The sequence below is a fragment of the Ambystoma mexicanum genome, chromosome 9 (genome assembly GCF_040938575.1).
Source record: "Ambystoma mexicanum isolate Mex_15411 chromosome 9, UKY_AmexF1_1, whole genome shotgun sequence".
Taxonomy (NCBI): Eukaryota; Metazoa; Chordata; class Amphibia; order Caudata; family Ambystomatidae; genus Ambystoma; species Ambystoma mexicanum.
Window position 1 is genome coordinate 525,440,279 of NC_090931.1, and position 20,458 is coordinate 525,460,736.

A 20,458-nucleotide genomic window follows, 5' to 3' on the forward strand; every position below is an offset into this window, starting at 1 on the left:
TCGGGAGACAGGCGACACACTCCGGTGCGGATTCCAAGCACCGGACTCGAGGGGCGAGAGGGCACGAAGGCCCAGCGAGTCAGGCACGTTGACGGCGGCGGCACGGGTGAGCCCCCCCCATGGTCAGTACTGGCGCGGGTGTTTGAGACCCAGCGGAAGAAGCCCTGGGACCCCCCGCACCCCACAGCAAGGACCCAGCATTGGGCGCCAGCCCACAGATACTCCACAAAAAGGGGCGAGGTGGAGAGCGACAACCGACACCCCAGAGAACATATCAGCAGGGAACCGTGAGACCCCACGGAACAGACGGACACACCGGGCCACCCAGGTGCCGCCCTGGCTGGTAACCCACGTCTGGAAAAGATACACAACCCGGAACGAAAGTCCAATCAGGCAGCACCAACTGTGGAGGGTACCCCGCACCGGGAAGTCGAGGTGTAACCCAGGAAGACAGCAACGGGTGTTCCCTGGCGGGGATACCATATAAATCTGTGGGACACCTAAACCCGATAAACTCCCTTGGGAACTCTGTCGGACCATGTCAAGGGCAAAAAATAAGAGCGCCGCTCCTCTGCAGACCCCACAAGCCACAAGGCAAGAAACAAGCATACTACAGCTGTGGTCAACGGACAATACAGCGCAAGCAAAAGGAAAGCAACAGGACATACAACAGGGTGAAAACATGGCGCAGACAAACCCTCACCATCCACCCTCGAGAGATGACATGCAAGCATGGTTTCAGGAGCTACAAGAAAAATTCATGTCAACAGTCCAGGAGCAGTTCACGACAATGAGAGACGACATGAAGCAAGCGGTTCATGATCTCAGGACGGACGTGGCCAAATTGGAGGAGAGAACGGACATATTGAAAAGAACGATGCAGGGGGTCGAGGAGGAGACGCGCCAGACGAGCGAAACCCAGGAACATCTGGTGAGACTCACACATAATCTGGAGATCCAATGTGAGGACTTGGAAAATCGCTCCAGGCGCTCAAACATACGCATAAAAAATATGGCAGAAACAATATTGGACAAAGATCTTAAGACAGCTGTGAAAGAGGTGTTTAGAGACATTCTGGAAGAACACGAGACAGATATAATTGGAGTGGACAGGGTCCACAGGGTGGGACCAAAGAGATCTGGAGCGCCTGGAGAAAGACCACGGGATGTGCTGGTGGCGCTCTCCTCCTACCCACAAAAAGAGCAGATTCTGAGGAAAGCTAGAGATATGGACCATATAAAGATGAATGGACACGAAATTCAACTATACCAAGACTTGGCCCTGATCACACTGCAGAAAAGGAGAGCGATGGCCCCCCTTATCAAGGCTTTGGTGGCAAAAGAAATCCGCTACAAGTGGACCTTCCCCTTTGGGCTGACCTTCACTTGGGAAGGAAAACAGAGAAGAGTGACCACCTGCGCAGAGGGCTTTAACATGATGGGGCTCCAAGACGATGGGGAAGAAGAAGAACAGGCAAAGGCTAGAGCGGAGCAAAGGAGAAAGCCCAAAGGATGGGACACTATCAGGCAGAAAGGATCAAATAAGGGAAGAGAAGATCGCAGGTAGATGTCACGATTAAAAAACGGAAAGGGAACGACGGGGGCACACGTGAGGCAACCATACTACGCTTCAGTGAGGGGGAAGCAGAGAATATGAAACGGCACAGCAAAGGCAGAGTCGGTGGCTGGGAGGCCCCAAACGGCTTGGAATCCGGGAAGGACAAATGGGAAGGTGGGGTTTAGTATCCCCCACGAAAAAGTCCCCCGAGGGTAAGATGGGCAGGGAGCTCTGGGTGCAACGCCCGGGCATCAGTAGGAACCCTCGCCCAACTTGGGGGCAAGTTGTTTGGTTCATGGTTATTGGTTGGGGGGGGGAGTTAACGGGGGAAGCACACGGAACTGGGGACATGAATATAAAGGTGACACCAAAACAAGGGATCCCAACAGCAAAGACTATGAACACTGGGGGATGGGGAAGGTACGCATTGTAACATTTAACATAAGGGGGATGAACCACCCCACGAAAAGGGTAAAGCTGGAGAGACTACTCAAAAGGGAAAGGGCGGATCTCCTGCTCTTCCAAGAAACACATGTCAGAGCCAAGGACAAGCAGAAAGCCAGATTAAAGGGCTTCAAAATATGGGCCCAATCGAACTCCACAGAAAAAAGAGCGGGGGTCTTGATAGCAGTGAGGGAAGGGTGGGACGCTAAATTGGAGGACGCTACTGCAGATAAGGAGGGAAGATATGTGTTCGCTAATGTGGTATTGTCGGGACTGCGGATCACTCTTGCGTCAGTATACGCACCCAATGTGGGACAGGATGGCTTTTTGAGAGATACTTTGGGTAAACTGGAATCCTTTGCAAGAGGGGAGGTGATCCTGGGGGGCGACCTGAATATGGCGTGGGACCCTAAAATTGACAGAAGCACGGGTAACATTCAAGGGCAAGGGGCACCGTCGAAACGCCTTAAGCAACAAATGGCCCAACTAGCCTTAAATGATGTGTGGAGGGAAATGAAGGGGGAGCAAAGAGGGTATACTTACTTCTCGCATGTGCATAACTCCATGTCAAGAATTGACTACTTCTGGGCATCAGTTGGCCTGATGGGCAAGATCCAGGGGCTGGAAAAGGGGGCAATCGCACTCTCAGACCACGCACCACTGTGGCTAGATGTGACAATCTCGGGGAAACCGAATGGTCTATGGAAGTGGAGATTGCCGGAGGACATAATCCGAGACCCGGCCACGGGGGAAACAGTAAGGGAGATGATAGAAGATTACTTCACACAAAACGACAATGGGGAAACATCTATGAGTAGGGTCTGGGAGGCGTTTAAAGCGGTGATCCGCGGAAGGATAATGTCACTGAAAATCACGAAAGAGAAACAGAGGCATACGTGGGAAAGGGAACTGGAAAGGTCTGTCACAGAACTACAAGGGAAAATAGCGGCACAGCCTTCTAGAGATCTGAAGAGGGCATTGAGACATGCACAAGGCCAACTAGAGATGCTTCGCACAAAGGGGGCGGAAAGGAGCCTGATATATCTAAAACAAAAGTATTATATCAAAGCAAACAAGGCGGATAGGCTTCTAGCGAGACAACTCCGCGCAAAACATCACAGACACCACGATCAAAAACATCACAGACACATCAGGAGAACTCCGCACGCGCACACAAGACATAGGGGAAGTTTTCAGAGAATACTACCAGAAACTATACTCCACAGACCACCCAGACCCAGACGCACAGGACACATATTTGGAAGCCCTCACCCTCCCACAGATCTCAGAACCAGACAGGCAGGCCTTAGAGAGCCCCATCAAAGAGGAAGAAGTTAAAAAGGCAATAAATGATCTCCCGATAAATAAAGCTCCAGGCCCGGATGGCTTCACGGCCCCATTTTATAAAAAATATGTGGATCTGCTAACCCCTGTCCTAACAAGGCTACTAAACTCATTTAAAGAAAGTGGTAACGTGACCCCCACAATGAACAAAGCGAAGGTCCTAGTATTCCACAAACCAGGGAAAGACCCCTCAGACCCAGCTTCATACAGACCAATCTCACTGATCAATATAGACGCCAAAATATATACTAAGATTCTAGCTGCTAGACTTTCCCCGCTTCTCCCGAACCTAATACATCTAGACCAATCAGGCTTTATCCCGGGAAGACAAACCCATGACAACCTTAGAAGGATCATCCATCTAGTGGAAAAAATAGGCATAAAACAGACCCCGTCTATCCTTTTTGCAGTAGACGCAGAGAAAGCGTTTGACCGGGTGGAATGGTCCATGTTGTTTAAGACCCTGCACACCATGGGATTCGGGGAGAACTTCATTGCGAGAATAAAAGCGAATTATAATGTCCCAACCTGTAGAGTGGCAATCAATGGGGAGGTTACTGAAAAGATTCGCATATCCCGGGGAACAAAACATGGATGCCCGCTTTCCCCACTGCTATACGCTATATTTCTAGAACCCCTACTTTGGAAACTAAGAGAAGCCATACACATTAAAGGGATAGTTATGGCAGGCACACAACACAAGGTTTCCGCATATGCAGATGACATGCTGCTAGCACTGGAAGAGCCGAGTAGAACACTGGGGGCAGCGATAAGGGAACTAGAAGAATTTGGGGCTATCTCAGGCCTAAAGATCAATAGGAGCAAGTCGGAAATTCTAATACTGGCAGGTGACAGAGGGGAGATAGGGAGAGTAGCCAAATCACTGAACCTGAAGATAGCAGACTCTGGCATTAAATACCTAGGTATAACGCTCACTCGAAGGGTGGATCAACTCTATGGGAATAATTACCCGCAACTTCTAACAAAACTCCGTAGGGACCTGGAGAGATGGAACCCCCTCATGATCACGTGGTGGGGCAGGATCCAGGCGGTAAAAATGACCATACTCCCAAAAATATTATACTACTTCCAGGCTCTCCCGATAGGGGTACCCAGATCATTCTTTAAAACACTCAATAAGGCTATCACAACTTTCGTATGGAAAGGGAAGACGCCAAGACTCGCCAGGGCTATCATGTCCACTCCGATTAGGGAAGGGGGGCTGGCGCTTCCTCACTTCCAGAAATACTACCAGGCGGCACAGTTAAAAGTACTACGGGAATGGCTAGGAGATGACCCACAACCGATCTGGGCCGCACAGGACAGAGCAGTGGCTAGAACACCATTAGTGGAACTCCTCTGGAAACAGAAACAACATAGACACCCCAACATAGAAATAAGCCAAATTATGAAAACAACAATGGAGGCGTGGGATATACAAACGAGAAAGGGCGTAATGACCACCACGCTTGGCCCGTTCACCCCCATCAGTAGAAACCCGCAATTCCCACCTGGGATGGAGCAGGGGGCATATGAAAGCTGGGAGGAGGCAGGAATAACAAAAATAGGGGAAATGTTCTTCAACAATGAAATAAGATCATACGAAGAGTGCCTCATACCCTCAGCACGCAACACAAGGGAGAAATTTAGATACGAGCAGCTGAAACACTGGCTCAAATCCCCAGACATAGCCAAGGCGGCAAAAGAACTCTTACCCCATTCGAGACATATATCACAACTAACTCAGGGGCAAGGAAATGGGTATCGATCCTATACTCCTTTATCAACTCGCAGGACGAAAAAATCAAGTGGCCATATATGAACAAATGGAACAAAACATTGGGCGTAGAACCGACAAGGAAACAATGGGAAGACCTCTGGACGCTGATCCCAAAGATGACAAGATCCGCACAAACAAGAGAAATGTGGACAAAAATTATTACCCAATGGCACTACACCCCAGAAAGACTAAATACAATGTTCCCCAACTCGTCGAACCTATGCTGGAGGGAATGCGGAGAAGTGGGGACGTGGAAACACATCTGGTGGACATGCAAGGGAATAACGTCCTTCTGGGAAGAGGTCAAGGGAGAAATGGGCAAAATTTTCCCAGAGGCAGAGCAAATGGGGGAGGGCGTCTGGCTGTGTGGGATGAGAGACGACAGAGCCAAAAGACTCAAAAAAGCACAATGGAGAAGCTTTATGGGCCTCCTCATAGCAGCATGGACAACAATAGCCCACAATTGGAAGAAGAAAGACACCCCACTGATATACTCTTGGCTCCAACGAGTCTGGGCCCAGATGGCGATGGAAAAAGTCACACACACCATCCAGGGAACGAAAGACAGATTCGTAAAGGAATGGGGAGGAATTCTGGAGTATCTCCAATCGGACTTTATGGAACAGTGGTGCCTACATAACATTAAGATATCAGATATTTTCAATGCTTAATACGATCCCTGTAGTACAACGCATACGTCCCCAGGGGGGAGGGAGGGGTGGCTGGGTGTTGGGGGAGGGGGGGGAGATGTTATTGTAATGTTGAACACATGTTGACGTGTTGAAAATAATAAAGATAATTAAAAAAAAAAAAAAATTAACCTTCGAAGGGATTGTGTCCTCCGACGTATTCCACATCTTTGACAGTAATGACCACAGCTGTGCTGCTTCGGAAAACTTTTTCGGTGTCCTGTGTCGATGACGTCGATACACTGTCCCTTGAGGGCCTCTGTCGATGGTCGACGTCACTGGATGTTATATTCAGGACGCACAACGCCCGAAGCCTCAGTTCCGTTTTTTCTGCGAACGTGTTCGCTTCGGAATCTCGGCGCCCGTATTCTTGTACTTTGAAGTGGGAAAATGCCTTTGTCTTCTTCTACCCCGAAGTCGGGCTTCAAAAGTGTCGGGACTGCGGTTCCAAAATGTCCATCACGGACCCGCACAACGTCTGCCTCTGGTGCCTCAGCGAAAGCCACGCCATCAACGACTGCGATGACTGCGAGTCCTTGAAATCGAAGGCCTTTCGGGAGCGGAAGAAGAAATTATCGGTAGGTAGGGCATCTAAAACCCGTAAGTTGAAATCTGCTGGGCTTTCGACCGACGATTCGAGGGTTGACTCTCCGCTAAGTCCAGGGGAGGGTCTCGGTCTCGGAGTGGGTCCCGCCATTCCTCTGCCTCTTCTAGGCATTTTCGGAAGCGCTGTCACCGGTCGCCTTCCCCGTCCTCGTCAGAGGACTCCGCCAGACGGCGGGTGACTTGTCCCACCAAGTCTTCATCGCCGGCCGAATGGGACGCATTCCGCCAGCAGATGATGGCGATTTTCAAATCGCAGGGCAACGTTCCGTCCGCGCCTTCGAGAGAAGCCGGCAAGGAACGAGCTAGAGCCACCGCTTGCACGCCCTCGGGCTTGGGCGGTCGGCGCGATCGTCGGGAGCCGTCGAGGTCCCGATCGGAAAAGGTTGATCGCCATAGCCGTGCCAGGTCCAGGTCCTCGACGCCCTCGAGACTGTCGGAACCTGTGAGGCCTTCTAAGAAGGCATCAACGCCATTGGTGCCGTGTCCGTCGAGGGACTTTCTCGAGGCTCCGGCTCTGAAGAAGTCGTCGGCGCAGAGGCCGTCGAAGGACACGCTCGGGGCTCCAGCCTCGAAGCCGTTGTCGAAGTCATCGGCGCCTCGGTCGACATCGACGCCCTCAACGCCTTTTGAGGAGAATTTACCGGAGGTGCCCCGGAGGGCTGTGGAAACTCCGAGAAAGGCTCTCAGTAAGTCAGAGAGGCCTGTCTTTGAGCCCCTCTCTGGTCATTCCCCCCCCAGGCTTGATTTATTCCAGCCTTTGGACTACATTTCAGAGGTGGAAGAAGGGTTGGATGAGGAGGGGGGGTTGTGCATCCTGAGGTTCCGGATGACCTGTTGTCTGGTCACAGTCAAATGGAAGACCTACGTCAGTCCTTACATGATGCCAGTGGTCTTGACACCTCTCCGGAGGTTGAGTTTGGCAGGCCTGAGCCTGGTACACATGCCGAATCCTCGTATCGGCGTCTCATGTCGAGGGTGACTGAGTACTTGAGGTGGTCTGCTCCACCTGTTGATTTTCTGCAGGATGACCTGACGGATATCCTGGACCAAGGTCCACCCACTGACCCGGTGTTGCCATTTCATTTGGCTTTGCAAAGAAGGGTGGCAGCGGCTTGGACTGCTCCGGAGAGTCACCTGGCAGTGAATAAGTCACTTCTGAAAAAATACCGTCCAGACAGTGGTGACCCCTGCTACTTGTCAACGCACCCCACTCCGGAGAGTTTGGTGGTGCAGGCGGCTACGGCCCCAGCGAAGCAGGCTGCGTACCCTACCATCACTCCTGATGGGGACGACAAGCGCTTTGATGGTTGGGCGAAGAAGGTATTTTCTTCTGGGGGTATGGCTTTAAAGGCAGCCAACTCTGTGTGTGCCTTGGCAAGATTCACTCACACACTGTGGAATTGTGTATCTTTGGCGGCTGAACATATTCCCAAAGGGGAGGAACAGGATGGTTTTCTAACCCCCGTCCAAGATGGCAAGGATGCCATGTGTGAATCCGTTCAGTCTGGTCTGGACATGGCACAGTGTGTCAGCTGGTCCATGGCGGCAAGCACTGTGATGTGCAGGTTTGCGTGGTTGCGGAAGTCGGGGTTTGCTCCTGATGTGAAATCCCGGCTTCTCAACATGCCCTTTGAAGGTGTCCATCTTTTTGGCAGCAAGGCTGAAGAGAGCCTTGAGAGGTTGCAGACCTCCAAAGCTGCAATGAAGTCTTTGAGCGCTGCAGTATGCCAAACTCCGCCTTTTCATCCGAGGGGACCGCAATGGAGGGGAGGTTCCTTTCGGTACTACTCTTCCTTTGGTAGATCGAGAGGAATTGCCAGTCAAAGGGGCCAACGTAGGAGTACCAGAGGTGGAAAGCATGGTGGGTACTAGAGGTGCCAAAGCCCCTCGGGCACTGCCGCAGCCGCGTCTGCTCGGTCATGAGGCCATGTCCCATGGTTCGCCGGTTGGGGGCAGACTTGCGCAGCATCTTGGAGAATGGCGTGCCATTACTTCAGATGTGTGTGTTTTGGAGATCATAACCCACGGCTACTGTCTCCCCTTTCGGCAGAGGCCTCACGACAATCCACCGGGGAAGCTCTTTGAAGATTCTGGATCCGCTCCTTGCGCAGGAAATCCTATTCCTGCTGAAGAAAGGCGCCATAGAACTGTTGCCTGTATCGGAGAGGAACAAGGGATGGTATTCCCCTTACTTTTTTATCCCGAAAAAAGACGGGGGATTGAGACCCATCATGGACTTGCGTTGGCTGAACAAGCTCCTCAGGAAGGACAAGTTCAAGATGGTTACTCTTTCTCTAGTCCTCCAGGCCCATCAACTTCAGGATTGGTTGATGTCTCTCGACCTCAAGGATGCTTACTTTCATGTGCCGATTCATCCCAAGCACAAGGAAGTACCTGAGGTTCGCGGTTGGCGACTCGCATTTTCAGTTTCGAGTCCTGCCGTTCGGATTGACCTCTGACCGAGTGTTTTCACCAAGCTGATGGTGGTGGTGGCAACGTATCTCAGGAAAGGGGGGATTCACGTCTACCCCTACCTGGACATTTGGTTGATTAGGGCACGTTCTTCCGAGCAAGCCTTGGATCATCTGTCCGTTACCTGCCACTCACTTCACAAGCTGGGCTTCTCCCTCAATTTAAAGAAGTCTCATTTGACACCTACCCATCGGCTCCAGTACATCGGAGCTGTGCTCAACACATCCCTGGGGCTGTGTTCACCTCCCCAGGTGAGGGCTCATCACATTCTGCAGATGGTGAACAAATTTCAACGTGCCCAGAGTCTCCCGGCGTTCGAGTTCTTGAAGTTGCTCGGCCTCATGGCTTCCAGCATTTTCTTGGTGCCAGAGGCCAGGCTGCGGATGAGATCTCTGCAGTGGGCTCTCAAGGTGCAGTTCTCCATTCAGATTCCGCCCTCGGTCGCCCAGGACCTTCTGTGGTGGGCGGTCAAAGGAAATCTGTTGAAGGGGGCTCAGTTTTGGCAACCATGGCCGAAGGTGACGATCGTGACGGACGCATCCCTCATGGGGTGGGGAGCTCATGCCAACCAGTTGACAGCCAGCGGCCGTTGGTCTCCGTCAGAGTCCAGACTCCACATCAGTCTGTTAGAGCTGCGGGCTGTCAGGCTAGCCCTGAAGGCTTTTCTGCCGTCTGTGTGGGGGAAGAATGTCCTGATTATGACGGACAATACAGTGGCCACGCACTACCTCAACAAAAAGGGGGGGCAGGGTCACTCCCGTTGTGCAGGGAGGCGATGCAGCTCTGGTTCTGGGCCACCCAGCAGGAAATTTCGATCTCGGCAGTTAATCTGGCCGGAGATGAAAACTTGGCGGCGGACGGTCTGAGCAGGCAGAGCATGGTCTCTCACAAGTGAGAGCTGGCTCAGGAAGTTCTGTTGGAGATCTTCGCCCTTTGGGGAACCCCACAAATGGATCTCTTCGCCACCAGTGTCAACAGTAAGTGCGAAAGATTCTGCTCGCAGGAATTTCCTCCAAGAGGAGCCTTAGGGGACGCGTTCGTAGTGGAGTAGTCCTTCCCACTGCTGTACGCATTCCCTCCGGTCCCCGTCATTCCGCAAGTCTTGCAGAGGTTACAGAGGTTTGGTTCCCGGATGATCCTCATTGCTCCGGCATGGGCTAGGAGAGCGTGGTACCCGGACCTTCTAGACATGTCCATCTGCCATCGACGTCGTCTTCCCTAACGAGACGATCTGCTCTCATGGGAGGGGGGTTGAGTTCTCCATACAGAGGTCACGTTTCTCAGCCTTCATGCTTGGTATCTGAAAGGCTGAGGTATAAGGATTGGGACCTCCCCGAAGACGTGATGGAGGTGTTGCTTTCGGCCAGAAGGCCTGCAACGAAATCCCTGTACCGTTGCCGTTGGAGGAAGTTCTGCGACTGGTGGAGGATACAGAATATGGATCCTTTCCAATGTTCTATTCCTTTTGGTTTTGTCTTGTTTGCTTTCTTTAGCCCCAAGGGCCTGCAAATAGGTACCATTAAGGGTTACCTGGGGGCGCTGTCCATATTTAAGCGCTCGTCTGAGGAATGTTTTTATTTTAAGATCCCTTTCATTTCACAGATTCTAAAAGGGCTAACTAATGTATTTCCACCGTCGCCTTTCCAGGTGCCGGGATGGGATTTGAATTTGGTTTTAAAGTTCCTAATGGGAGCTCCCTCTGAGCCAATTCTTGCCCGTTGAGACTGTTGTACTTTAAGACTGTATTTTTAGTTGTGGTTACTTCCGCACGCAGAGTGAGTGAGTTGCAGGCACTTTCCGCCAAGCCACCTTTCACGGTGTTCCATAAGGATAGGCTTGTCCTTAGGGTTCGTCTTTCTTTTCTTCCGAAGGTTGTGTCGGAATTTCATTTAAGCCAGAAGGTGATTCTTCCGGCGTTTTATCCTCCTCCGCATCCTGGTAAGGAAGAGGAGAGGCTCCATAGGTTGGATCTTAGGAGAGCTTTGATTTTCTATCTCTCACGGATGTCCCGGGTCAGAGTGGACAATCAGCTCTTTGTTGGTTATGCAGGAAGGCGTTTAGGTCAGGCTGTTTCCAAGCAGACCTTGTCCAGATGGATCATTTTGACGATCTCTGAATGTTACTGTTTGGCGGGTAAGGACCCTCCAGTTGGTTTACGGGCTCACTCTACTAGGGGTGTGGCTGCCTTCACAGCTCTACAGAGGGGCGTCCCGATTCGCAGTATTTGCGAAGCAGCCATGTGGGCTTCTGTCCATACCTTTGTGAGACACTATTCCCTAGACTCTATCCATGGGCAAGATTTGGCCTTTGGTAAGGCAGTCCTATATTCAGCAATTTGAATGGGCATTCTAAATTGATTATATAATAAATTCTTTTCCCACCTCCATACTTTGGTACTGCTTTGGGAGTCTGTCAAACATGTGGTATACGTCGGAGGACACAATCCCCTTGAAGAACAAGTTACTTATCTTACCTGGTAACGTTTTTTCGATGGGATGTTGCTCTGACGTATTCCACATCGTACCCTCCCAGCCTGCCCCTCTGCAGAATTTCTTATGCGATTGCAGCTTATGTTTCCGCAAGGCTTTCTGCAGTCACACTGGCAGGAGATTGGTGCCACACGTTCTGGGAAAAAACTACAACTGAGGCTACGGGCATCGTGCGTCCTAGATATAACATCCGGTGACGTCGACCATCGACGTAGGCCCTCGAGGGACAGCATATCGACGTCATCTACGTAGGACGCCTACACCGAAAAGGTTTTCCGAAGCAGCACATCTGTGGTCATTACTGTCAAAGATGTGGAATACGTCAGAGGAACATCCCATCGAAAGCACGTTACTACCAGGTAAGATAAGTAACTTGTTTTTCTGTGCGTAAAAACGATTGGATGAACAAAGGGCCACCGGTAAATGACTTAACTACTCACTGCCCATAGCTTGGTTTTGGGCCAGACTTGGCAGGTCTGGCGGTGATTGTGCGAGGTACGTTTTCCTGCCCTCGGTACTGCAGGTGCAGGTGCAGGTCCGGTATGAGACGGGAGCTGCTTCTCTGAACTCAAATGAAGAAAACACAGATGCAGCAGCCCTCAGGGCACTGGAAGGAATGCAGGAAAACTGCCTTTAGCGACCGTCACTGTCACACATTGACGCGGGGGAGCCCAATCACGCCGTATGATGCAGCCTCCTATCTTGTGGCTAAAAGGAGCTGGGATGATGAAATGTTGGCAGGCGGGTGCCTCGTTGCATAAGCTGGGGTTCCCCAAAGTCTCTGGTCGAAACAGCTAGGGTCCTCACGCTAACCAAGGATTCAGCTGGTCAGTCCACTAGTTGGCACAGGGACACTTCTGAACCGGCTTACTTGCAGGGTTACCAGGAGTCTTCAAGAGTGATTGTTCCCAACACTCCATGGGTTTGCAACACCTACACAGTGCTTCTGCGATCAAGCGCAAAGCAGGGCTCGACCCAGACAACAGTGGGATTCAGGTGACGGCCCTCTTCAGTGCATCTTGGGATCATCCTTTGTTCCGTTCGACTATTTAGGATGCTTGCTTCTTTCGTCAGATCCGTTTAGAATCTGTTGCTGATCTGCTGGAATGAAAGCAGGACCCCTCTTCATATCCAGTCAGGCGAGTGCTTGCACCTGGCCCACCAATGGGGAGAACTGATCCATGCATGCACACCAGCAGTGGTCCAGTCTCGTGTTCTGGTGCACACCAGACACCCTGGCACCAGTAGTGTGGATTGGCACAGACAGTCCCAACTCACTTCCTAGATACCTACACACGGGACCTGCGAAAGAAGCAACGTTTGCAGGCAACTGCATACCCAAATAAGGGCACCCCAGCCGTGGTAGGGCAGGGGGAAGGTCAGACAACAAAATGTCCAAGGGGACAGACGAAAGATCTCGTGGCACAGCCATCTTGGGTCAAACGCGGTAAACTCAGTATGGCTTGGTAAAAAGTTACACAAAGATAAGAAAAATGTACTGCAGCCACCAGTCTGTTCCAAGGCACATTGTACAACTACCAAGCATTCCTTAAAGGGTGTCCAGGACTGAAAAACACAATGGTCCCATTGCGCAATACTGTAAGGTACTTGACGCAATGATAAAATGTTAACAACAAGAGGTAAAAAAGTCGAAAGACAAAGAGAAACAATGTTTCTCAATACTGACAGCCTGAAGGTCATGTCAGTTTCTCCATCACAATGAGCGAAAGCCCAGTGAAGTACAGCTGAAGGCTGTGCTTCACTGTAAAAGTCAGGTTAGGATACAAAAACAAATGAACATTTTTTGGGGGATTCATGGACTATAGAGGAAAATTTACTTTCACAGAAATCTTTTCTATCAGCGCTCATTAGACTTCCTGCTCTGCATGCTGCCTTAGTGGATATGGTGGCTTGGGCAAGTAGTCTGCCTGGCAGCTGCTGATGTCATTATGGTGCACAAGGAAACGTAGCCTACTCTGGTAATCTCCAGATTTCCGCATCAGATCCTTTCCAACCTGGCCTTCTACTTATGCTCTCCCCTAAATTCCGATCACAGATCTCACGTGCACCCTCTCTACTACTCTCTCTACTACTTGCCTGTTTTCTTTTTACCCACTCCTTCATTATGTTTAAGGTTTGTCGCCATTGGCTTGCGTCGTTATACATCATCTCTTTTAGTGTATACTTCCTGTACAGAGCTCGCAAAATCTACTATCCCCCTAGCATTGGCGAGTAGTTTTTATGAAGGGCGAGTACTATTTCTATGATACTCAACCTTACTGACTAGTATGTGGATGTTAGAAACATATTTTTCATTTACTGCAAACACACTTTGTTTGCAGTAAATGCAAATACAAGTTTCACTGTGCATGCTTGACAGCATGGCATCGCACCAAATATGAAGTGTGCCTATGGCGACATGCACCATTTTACAAAAAGTACTTGTAAATATTTTGTCACCAGTCACCTTGAGGCAAGTGCATTTCTCTTATGTCGAGTATGTAAACTAAGGAACTTCCCTGCAGGTCTAGTGGGATTTTTAAGAATTTGTAAGGCCTGCTGTAGTACCTATGCGTCCTCATAGAGCCCAACACCCACCATTTGTAGCACATGCTTTGGGCCTACCTAGACCGAGTCCCTATGTAATTTGAGACAATTCTTGTTACAGCACCTGCCATTTGTTAATGTTCACCCTATCTAGACTCTACAGAGTCTCCAAGCTGAAGCTATTTCTCCATACAGACATAGAGGACTTTCCTGTAGCACCCACTTCGCGGTTACCCTTCCCATTACAACTTGGGCTTCTTTCACAGCCACCTATTGCAAAGGTTTTTCTTTTCGGGAACTCTGTATAGTTTCCATTTCCATTTCAGTGCTAGTCTCACAGCACTCCCTTAAGATTCCCTACCCTGATAGATCCTACTCCTTTGTACCCACTTTGAAACTACCACAAAAAGTAATATTTTACAGGGACTGACTTAATGCAACACCCCTCACATGAGTACAGGGAGCCTAAGGTGTCTCCCTTTGCAGGGACTAAAACCTATGCACTGCAAAATCCATAGTCCTCTTTTCTTCTTGAGCCTCGCCTTTTCACACAGAGCTCACTAACCTTTTTTGTTTCTCATCTTTTTTTTTTGCCATCATCCAGGTGTTATGAGTTTCTTCATTGACACTAGGGTGGTTCCACTAGAGTACATTCCCATGACCTCCTTTTGTGGTGGATATTCCAGAGGAGCCCAATTCTGCTAGCAACCCCTCCATTCTGCCCTTGACGAGACGTGAGTGATCATCGCGGATGTGACCAGGCTTGTGTGCTTTTCTTTATTTTTCTTTCCCCCTGGCTTCTGCCCAATGGCTCTCTTCCTTCTTCTGTTCACCAAACTGTAAACAGGGAAGATGTTTCCCATGTTGATATTGAAATTGATATTTTATTTCTATTGCGCTCGTACACAAGTGTTTCAGAGCGCAACAAGGCAACGGAGGGGAACAGGGGAGAACAAAACAGCGATCTTACCAGGCCCAGTGACATTGAGAATGTGCAAGTGCATGGGAGAGGGGGATGGGAAAAGTGCATTGAAAGGGGGAAGTGGAAAGTGCGAAGCAGATGAGAAGCAGAAAAATAACAATAAATGAATAAAGGCAACAAACAGTGGTAGTGCAGCCAGCAATTTGCAAGTGCTAGGTTTAAGGCAGTAGACAGGGTAGGTCTGATAAGTGCAGGAAGAAAAAGGGGGGCTATATGGTTACAGAAACAGACCCCAGTGCAAGGGGTGGCCCGGAGGCAGTGCAGGAGGGTGGCCGGGTGAGCAGGTACCTGGGCCCGGAGGACAGAGGGTGGCCAGGTGCACGGTGCCAAGAGAGAACAGATCAGCAGGGGAGAGGGGGAGCGAAGGCAGAAGAAAAGAGGAAGGTCTTGAGGTGCTTCCAGAACCGGAGATGGTTTTCCTCAACTTTTAGAGTGGCAGGTAGGCTGTTCCATAGGGAGGCCCCAGCCAAAGACAGATGTACCCCCAGCTTGTTTCTTTGAAAAACGACTGACCCTGAGGGAATTGGAGATAGAGGAGCGTAGAGCTCGAGAGGGGAGGTATTTGCGGAGGGATAGCTGAAGGTATTTTGGACCCATGCCCCAGAAAACCTTGTGGACAATGCAGAGGGTTTAATCCTTGCATCCACTGGGAGCCAATGGAGAGATTTCAGAGCTGGAGAGATACAATCCCAGGGCTTGAGGCCAAGGACAAGTCTCGCAGTCCTGTTCTGGATTAGTTTGCAGAGGGTGGAGAGTAGAGGCAGGTAGATTTAGAAAGAGGCTGTTACAATAGTCCAAGCTGGGGGAAGGAGAGAAAAGGCAGAGTACCTCTGAGGAGGTGAAGTAGGAAATTTGACTTTTTAGGCGGAGAAGGAAAGGGTGGAGTCATTGATGACCCTGAGGTTCTTAGCCTCGCAGGTGGGGGTAGGAGGAGGACCAAAGGAGGCCGGCCAGAGAGTGAGGGGAAAGGATGGCGAAGGTGTGCCGATGAGGAGGATCTCCGTCTTGCTGGCATTCAGACAAAGATCATTGGTGGCACACCAATCTTGAATGGCAGTTAGGCAATCAGAGATGAGAAAGGGAGAGGAGGTGGCCGAGGGCAGCCTGAAAATGATTTGAGTGTCATCAGTGTAGCACTGGAAATTTGAGCAGAAAGTGGCAATGCAGTGGGCGAGAATTGCCATGTATTGGTTGAAAAGCCGGGGCGAGAGGTTAGACCCCTGGGGAACACCCCAGGTAGAGAGGAAGATAGATGAAAGGAAGGACCCAAGTTGGACCTGGGAAGGTCGATCTGAGAGGAAAGAGGTCAGCCAGAGCCTGATCAGTGATACCCAGGTTTTCACAGAGACGGTTGAGCAAGATGGTATGGTTGACCGTGCCGAAGGCAGAAGAGAGATCGAGGAGGATGAGGACAGAGGGAATGTTAGAGTCAAGGTTGGAGAGAAGATCTTCACGGATGTTCAGGAGAGCAGTTTCCGTGCTTCTGGCAGCTCTGAAGTCAGACTAGTGGTCATGGAGACAGCCAACAGAATTGGAATGAAGGTTAAGCTGAGAGATGGCCAACTTTTCCAGGAGTTTGCCCAGAAAGGGAGTAATGGAAATTGGGCGATAGTTAGCTGGACAAGAAGGATCAGCTGTGGGTTTCTTGAGAAGAGGGTGCACAAAGGAGTGCTTCAGAGGGGAGGGGAAGGATCCCGAGGCAAAGGAGTGGTTGCAAATATCAGCAAGGGCCAGAGCGCGGTTGTCAATGTGGTCCTTGATGGTTTTAGAGGAACAGGGATGAACCTGTTTTGACGAGGCTTTCATAGATCGGACTTGTCTAGCGACCTTGTCAGGGGAGAGAAGAGGAAAGGACGAGAAGGATGATGGGGGGGGGGTGGCTAAAGGAGGGTCAGCAAGCACAGATGGACAGGGGAGAGGGGAGAAGAGGGATGTGGGTGGAGGGGGTGGACAGGATGTTCTGGGTTTTTTAAATGAAGTGAGAGGCAAGGGCATTACAAAGAGCCTGGGAGGCAACAGGAGGGGTAGAGACTGCAGCAGGGTTGGCCAGTTCCTTGTAGATTTTAAAGAGTTCGGCCGAGTTGTTAGATGCCGCAAAGACACGAGCTTGAATGTGGACTCTTTTCTTGGTGAGGACAGAGAGTCGGTATTGCCTTTGTAGCAGGCGACAGGCCAGTTTGTCAGAGGATGAACGGGAAGTCCTCCATTTCCTCTCAGCCGCCCTACACTTACATTTAAGTGTAGCCAGGTCAGAGTCATACCAGGAATTGCACTTGACTTTGGACTTCAAACGGATCCTCATGACAGGGGAAAGAGCATCAAGCGTATCAAATTGAAGAGTAGAGCAGAGACAGGGCTGTGTCAGGATGTGAGACAGCCAAAGGTGGAGGGGGCGATGGGGGAGGAGTGGCGGCAAAAGCCTCAACTGACACACGCTTCATGGGCCGGATGTCCGAGAAGGTAGGTGGCAGTGTTGTGGTAGGCTTGGCTTGGGAGGGAGAGAGGAGAGGAGAGGAGGGAGTGATCGCTCCAGGAGAGAGGAGTGGTCAGAGGGAAGGAGACGGGGAGGTCAGAGGAGATAAAGACATTGTGTGCCCTGCAGAGTGAGTCAGGCCAGAGGGGAGGATGGACAGGGAGAGGGAGTTGCAGAGGTCACGGAAGAGTACAGAGGAGGAGCAAGGAGAGTCTAAATGTATATTGAGGTCACCGAGGAGGAGGATTTGAGTGGTAGAGGCCAGGAGGGAGGAGGAGAGGTCTGCCCACTCGGACAGAAATGAGGTGATTTGACCAGGGACCGGTAGATGGTAATCACAGTAAGAGAATGGGTAGACGAGAGAGAAAGCCTACAGACAAGGCATTCAAAAGAGGAGTAGGTCTGAGTGGGAATGATAGAGGCAGGAATCCACGCATGAAAGTTCAGGGCTACCCCCCCCACCGGACCGGGAGGATCTGGGTGCTGAGAGGCACTTGTAGCCATCAGGGAGGAGAGTGTCAAAACTCGTGACAGAACTGGCCGTGAACCATGTCTCAGTAAGACCAAGGACATCAAGGTCTAGTTCTTCAAGTAGGTGGCAGATGTCAGAGGAGTGTTTGACAGCAGAGCGAGAGTTGAGAGTGGCAATATGAAGAAGGTTGCCAGCCTTAAAGACCTTCTGGGGAGGGGTACAGATCAGAGGTACGCCCTGCGGAAGAGAAAGACCTCTAGGAGGGGTAAAGGAGGAGGAGGAGGAGGAGGAGGAGGAGGAGGAGGGGGAGAGAGAGGGCAAAGTAGCTAAGGGGAGAGAGGAGGGGACAGCAGGAGATGAGAGGAAATTGATGAGGCGAGGGAAGCGCCTATCAAAGAGGAGGAAATTGGCCTGAGGGCCTTGGACCATGACGGTGCCATTTAGGTAGACATTAATGATGACTTTAGAGGAGTCGAAGGAAGCCATGAGAACTTCCCAGCGAGTGCCACCATTAATGGGAGAGGAGGAGATGGGGCAGAGCACAGAGACCATATGAGGAGTCCATATATCTGGCGAAGGAACGTCAAAGAGGATGTTGATGAGGGTCTATCTGGCAGAAGCAGTGTAGTAGATGTCGGCGATAGGAAGACCAGGGTTAGAGGCCAAGATATCCTTGTTGAACTTCTTCCTACCAGTAAGAAGGGAAGGATAGTCAATGGAGAAGCAGTTGGAAAAGATAGGAGAAACAGAAAGCGCCATTGGGGTGGAAGCAAGGAGAGGATGGAGATACTGGGTGGGCTAAGGCAGGTAGGTGTGGGACAAAAGAGAGTGGTGAGGTCACTGGGCTAGCAAGTTACAGAGAAGAAACAGCAAACAAGCAAAATACAGAGAATTTCGCAATGGGCAGCAAGATTTTACTTTTTAGCACAAAGCAAAAACAGCAAGATTTGACTTTTTAGAACAAAGCAAAAACAGCAAGATTTGACTTTTCAATCTTGGAATCGGATGTTGGCAAAGGGTTTTAGGAAGCACTGCGCATCAGGATGACAACATGGGAGTAACACGCAGAAAGAACAATGATAGTCAAAGGCGGTAGGAGTGAGTCCATAAGGAGGGAACTAACCCATAGTTCTGGAGGAGGCAAATTCAAGGCAGCCCCGGTTTCTTAGAGGAGTGAGGTGGCTGCATCATTGTGGTTAAGGAACAGGCCACAACAAGTTCCTTGCTTGTGGGATATGAGAATTTCTGAGTGATGTCACGTGGATTGTTATGCATGAAACCTGTTCTGCCAGATGCAGAGCAGCAGATGCTGAGAAGTGTAAATACCTGTGGATGTTTCGCCATATTTACCTGTAACTCTTACTTGTACATTAAAACTTGTGCCAGAAGAACTGTACCAGACTTACAGTAGTGACTTGAAGTAGCTTCAAAAAACCATTACCCTTTTAACATGATACTTGTCTACTATATCTTTATTTACTAGAGAACCCCATTTTGTAACGCTTTAGGGTTTTTCTGATGAAGATTTCAAATTCACCAATTGTGTTTTTCTTTTAGGGAGCAGTCCTATATGGAGAGTGTTGTTACGTTTCTTCAAGATGTTGTGCCACAAGTAAGTGTTAGAATACGTTATTACACATAGAATATGCTTAAGCTATAACCATGTAGGGGATTCCTGTTTCAATCAGTGTTAATGTTCGGTTTTATATTATCAAAAGCTCAGTCTGATGAAGTATCTATTAATGAGTTCATTCCAATATTTGCACTGATATTTATTCTGGGGGCGGGGTCCTGTGTGGCGTTTGCATTGTATTATATGCTGTGATACGTCATGTACATGTTGGTGTCTGGACTGTCTGTACTCTTCAATAACCCTCTCGTTCTGTCTACCTTCTACTATACACATCGGTGTAGCCGCTCACACGGTCATGTGTGGGCACCCATATGCCCTAACGAGTAGAAAAGCAGCATACGAGATACGATGACATACCAGAATTCCCCTCATATAGGTACCTAGCATAGGCCAGAGAAGGACTGTTAGTTGAAGATAGTGTTAGTAGAATGTAGTGCTTAGAGACTAGTGAGGTGCTATATACTTGGAGAGCAATCTGCATTGAAATAGCAATATCGTTTTTTAAACGTCAAGAAGCACTCAGTCGCTATAGGCCTGTATTGCCCTATATACGCCTAATTTTGTAGAAGCAACTTTGTAGTGTGTTTTTTATTTAATTGATACATGTAATCATTCATTTTAATGAAGTACTTAGTAGTCTTTATATATGAATGCATGCAAACATACTTACATATTTAATTCTGCGTAGTCTATATATGCTTACATATTGAACTAGCCAGCAAATAAGTTTTTATTCCCCACATGAACAAAAGGTCAGACAGCAGTTTGCTGATGATGCCAAACACCGTGTAATGGACCTTGACTTGCTGCCTAGTAGCACAAAGCCATTCCGAGCATTTTGCCTTGCCGTGAAAATGAGTTAGATGCTCAGAGCATCCAGCTAAAGCTGATAACGTGATGAGACAATCACTCGGAGCACTTTGCTGGAAATTGATAGCAATATCAGATACTTTCGAGTATCTTGCCAAC

The 20,458-nt window shown here is 49.8% G+C and overlaps 1 protein-coding gene across 4 annotated transcripts in view; it reads left to right on the forward strand.

Moving 5' to 3' along the window:
* BCAS3 (BCAS3 microtubule associated cell migration factor) overlaps nucleotides 1-20,458 on the forward strand; it is a 3,943,855-nt gene that overhangs the window by 236,044 nt on the left and 3,687,353 nt on the right. For all 4 annotated transcript variants that reach the window (XM_069615076.1, XM_069615077.1, XM_069615079.1 and 1 more), the window contains exon 3: nucleotides 19,414-19,468. In XM_069615076.1, the coding sequence (XP_069471177.1) occupies nucleotides 19,414-19,468 (55 nt within the window). The remainder of the gene's footprint in view (nucleotides 1-19,413; nucleotides 19,469-20,458) is intronic.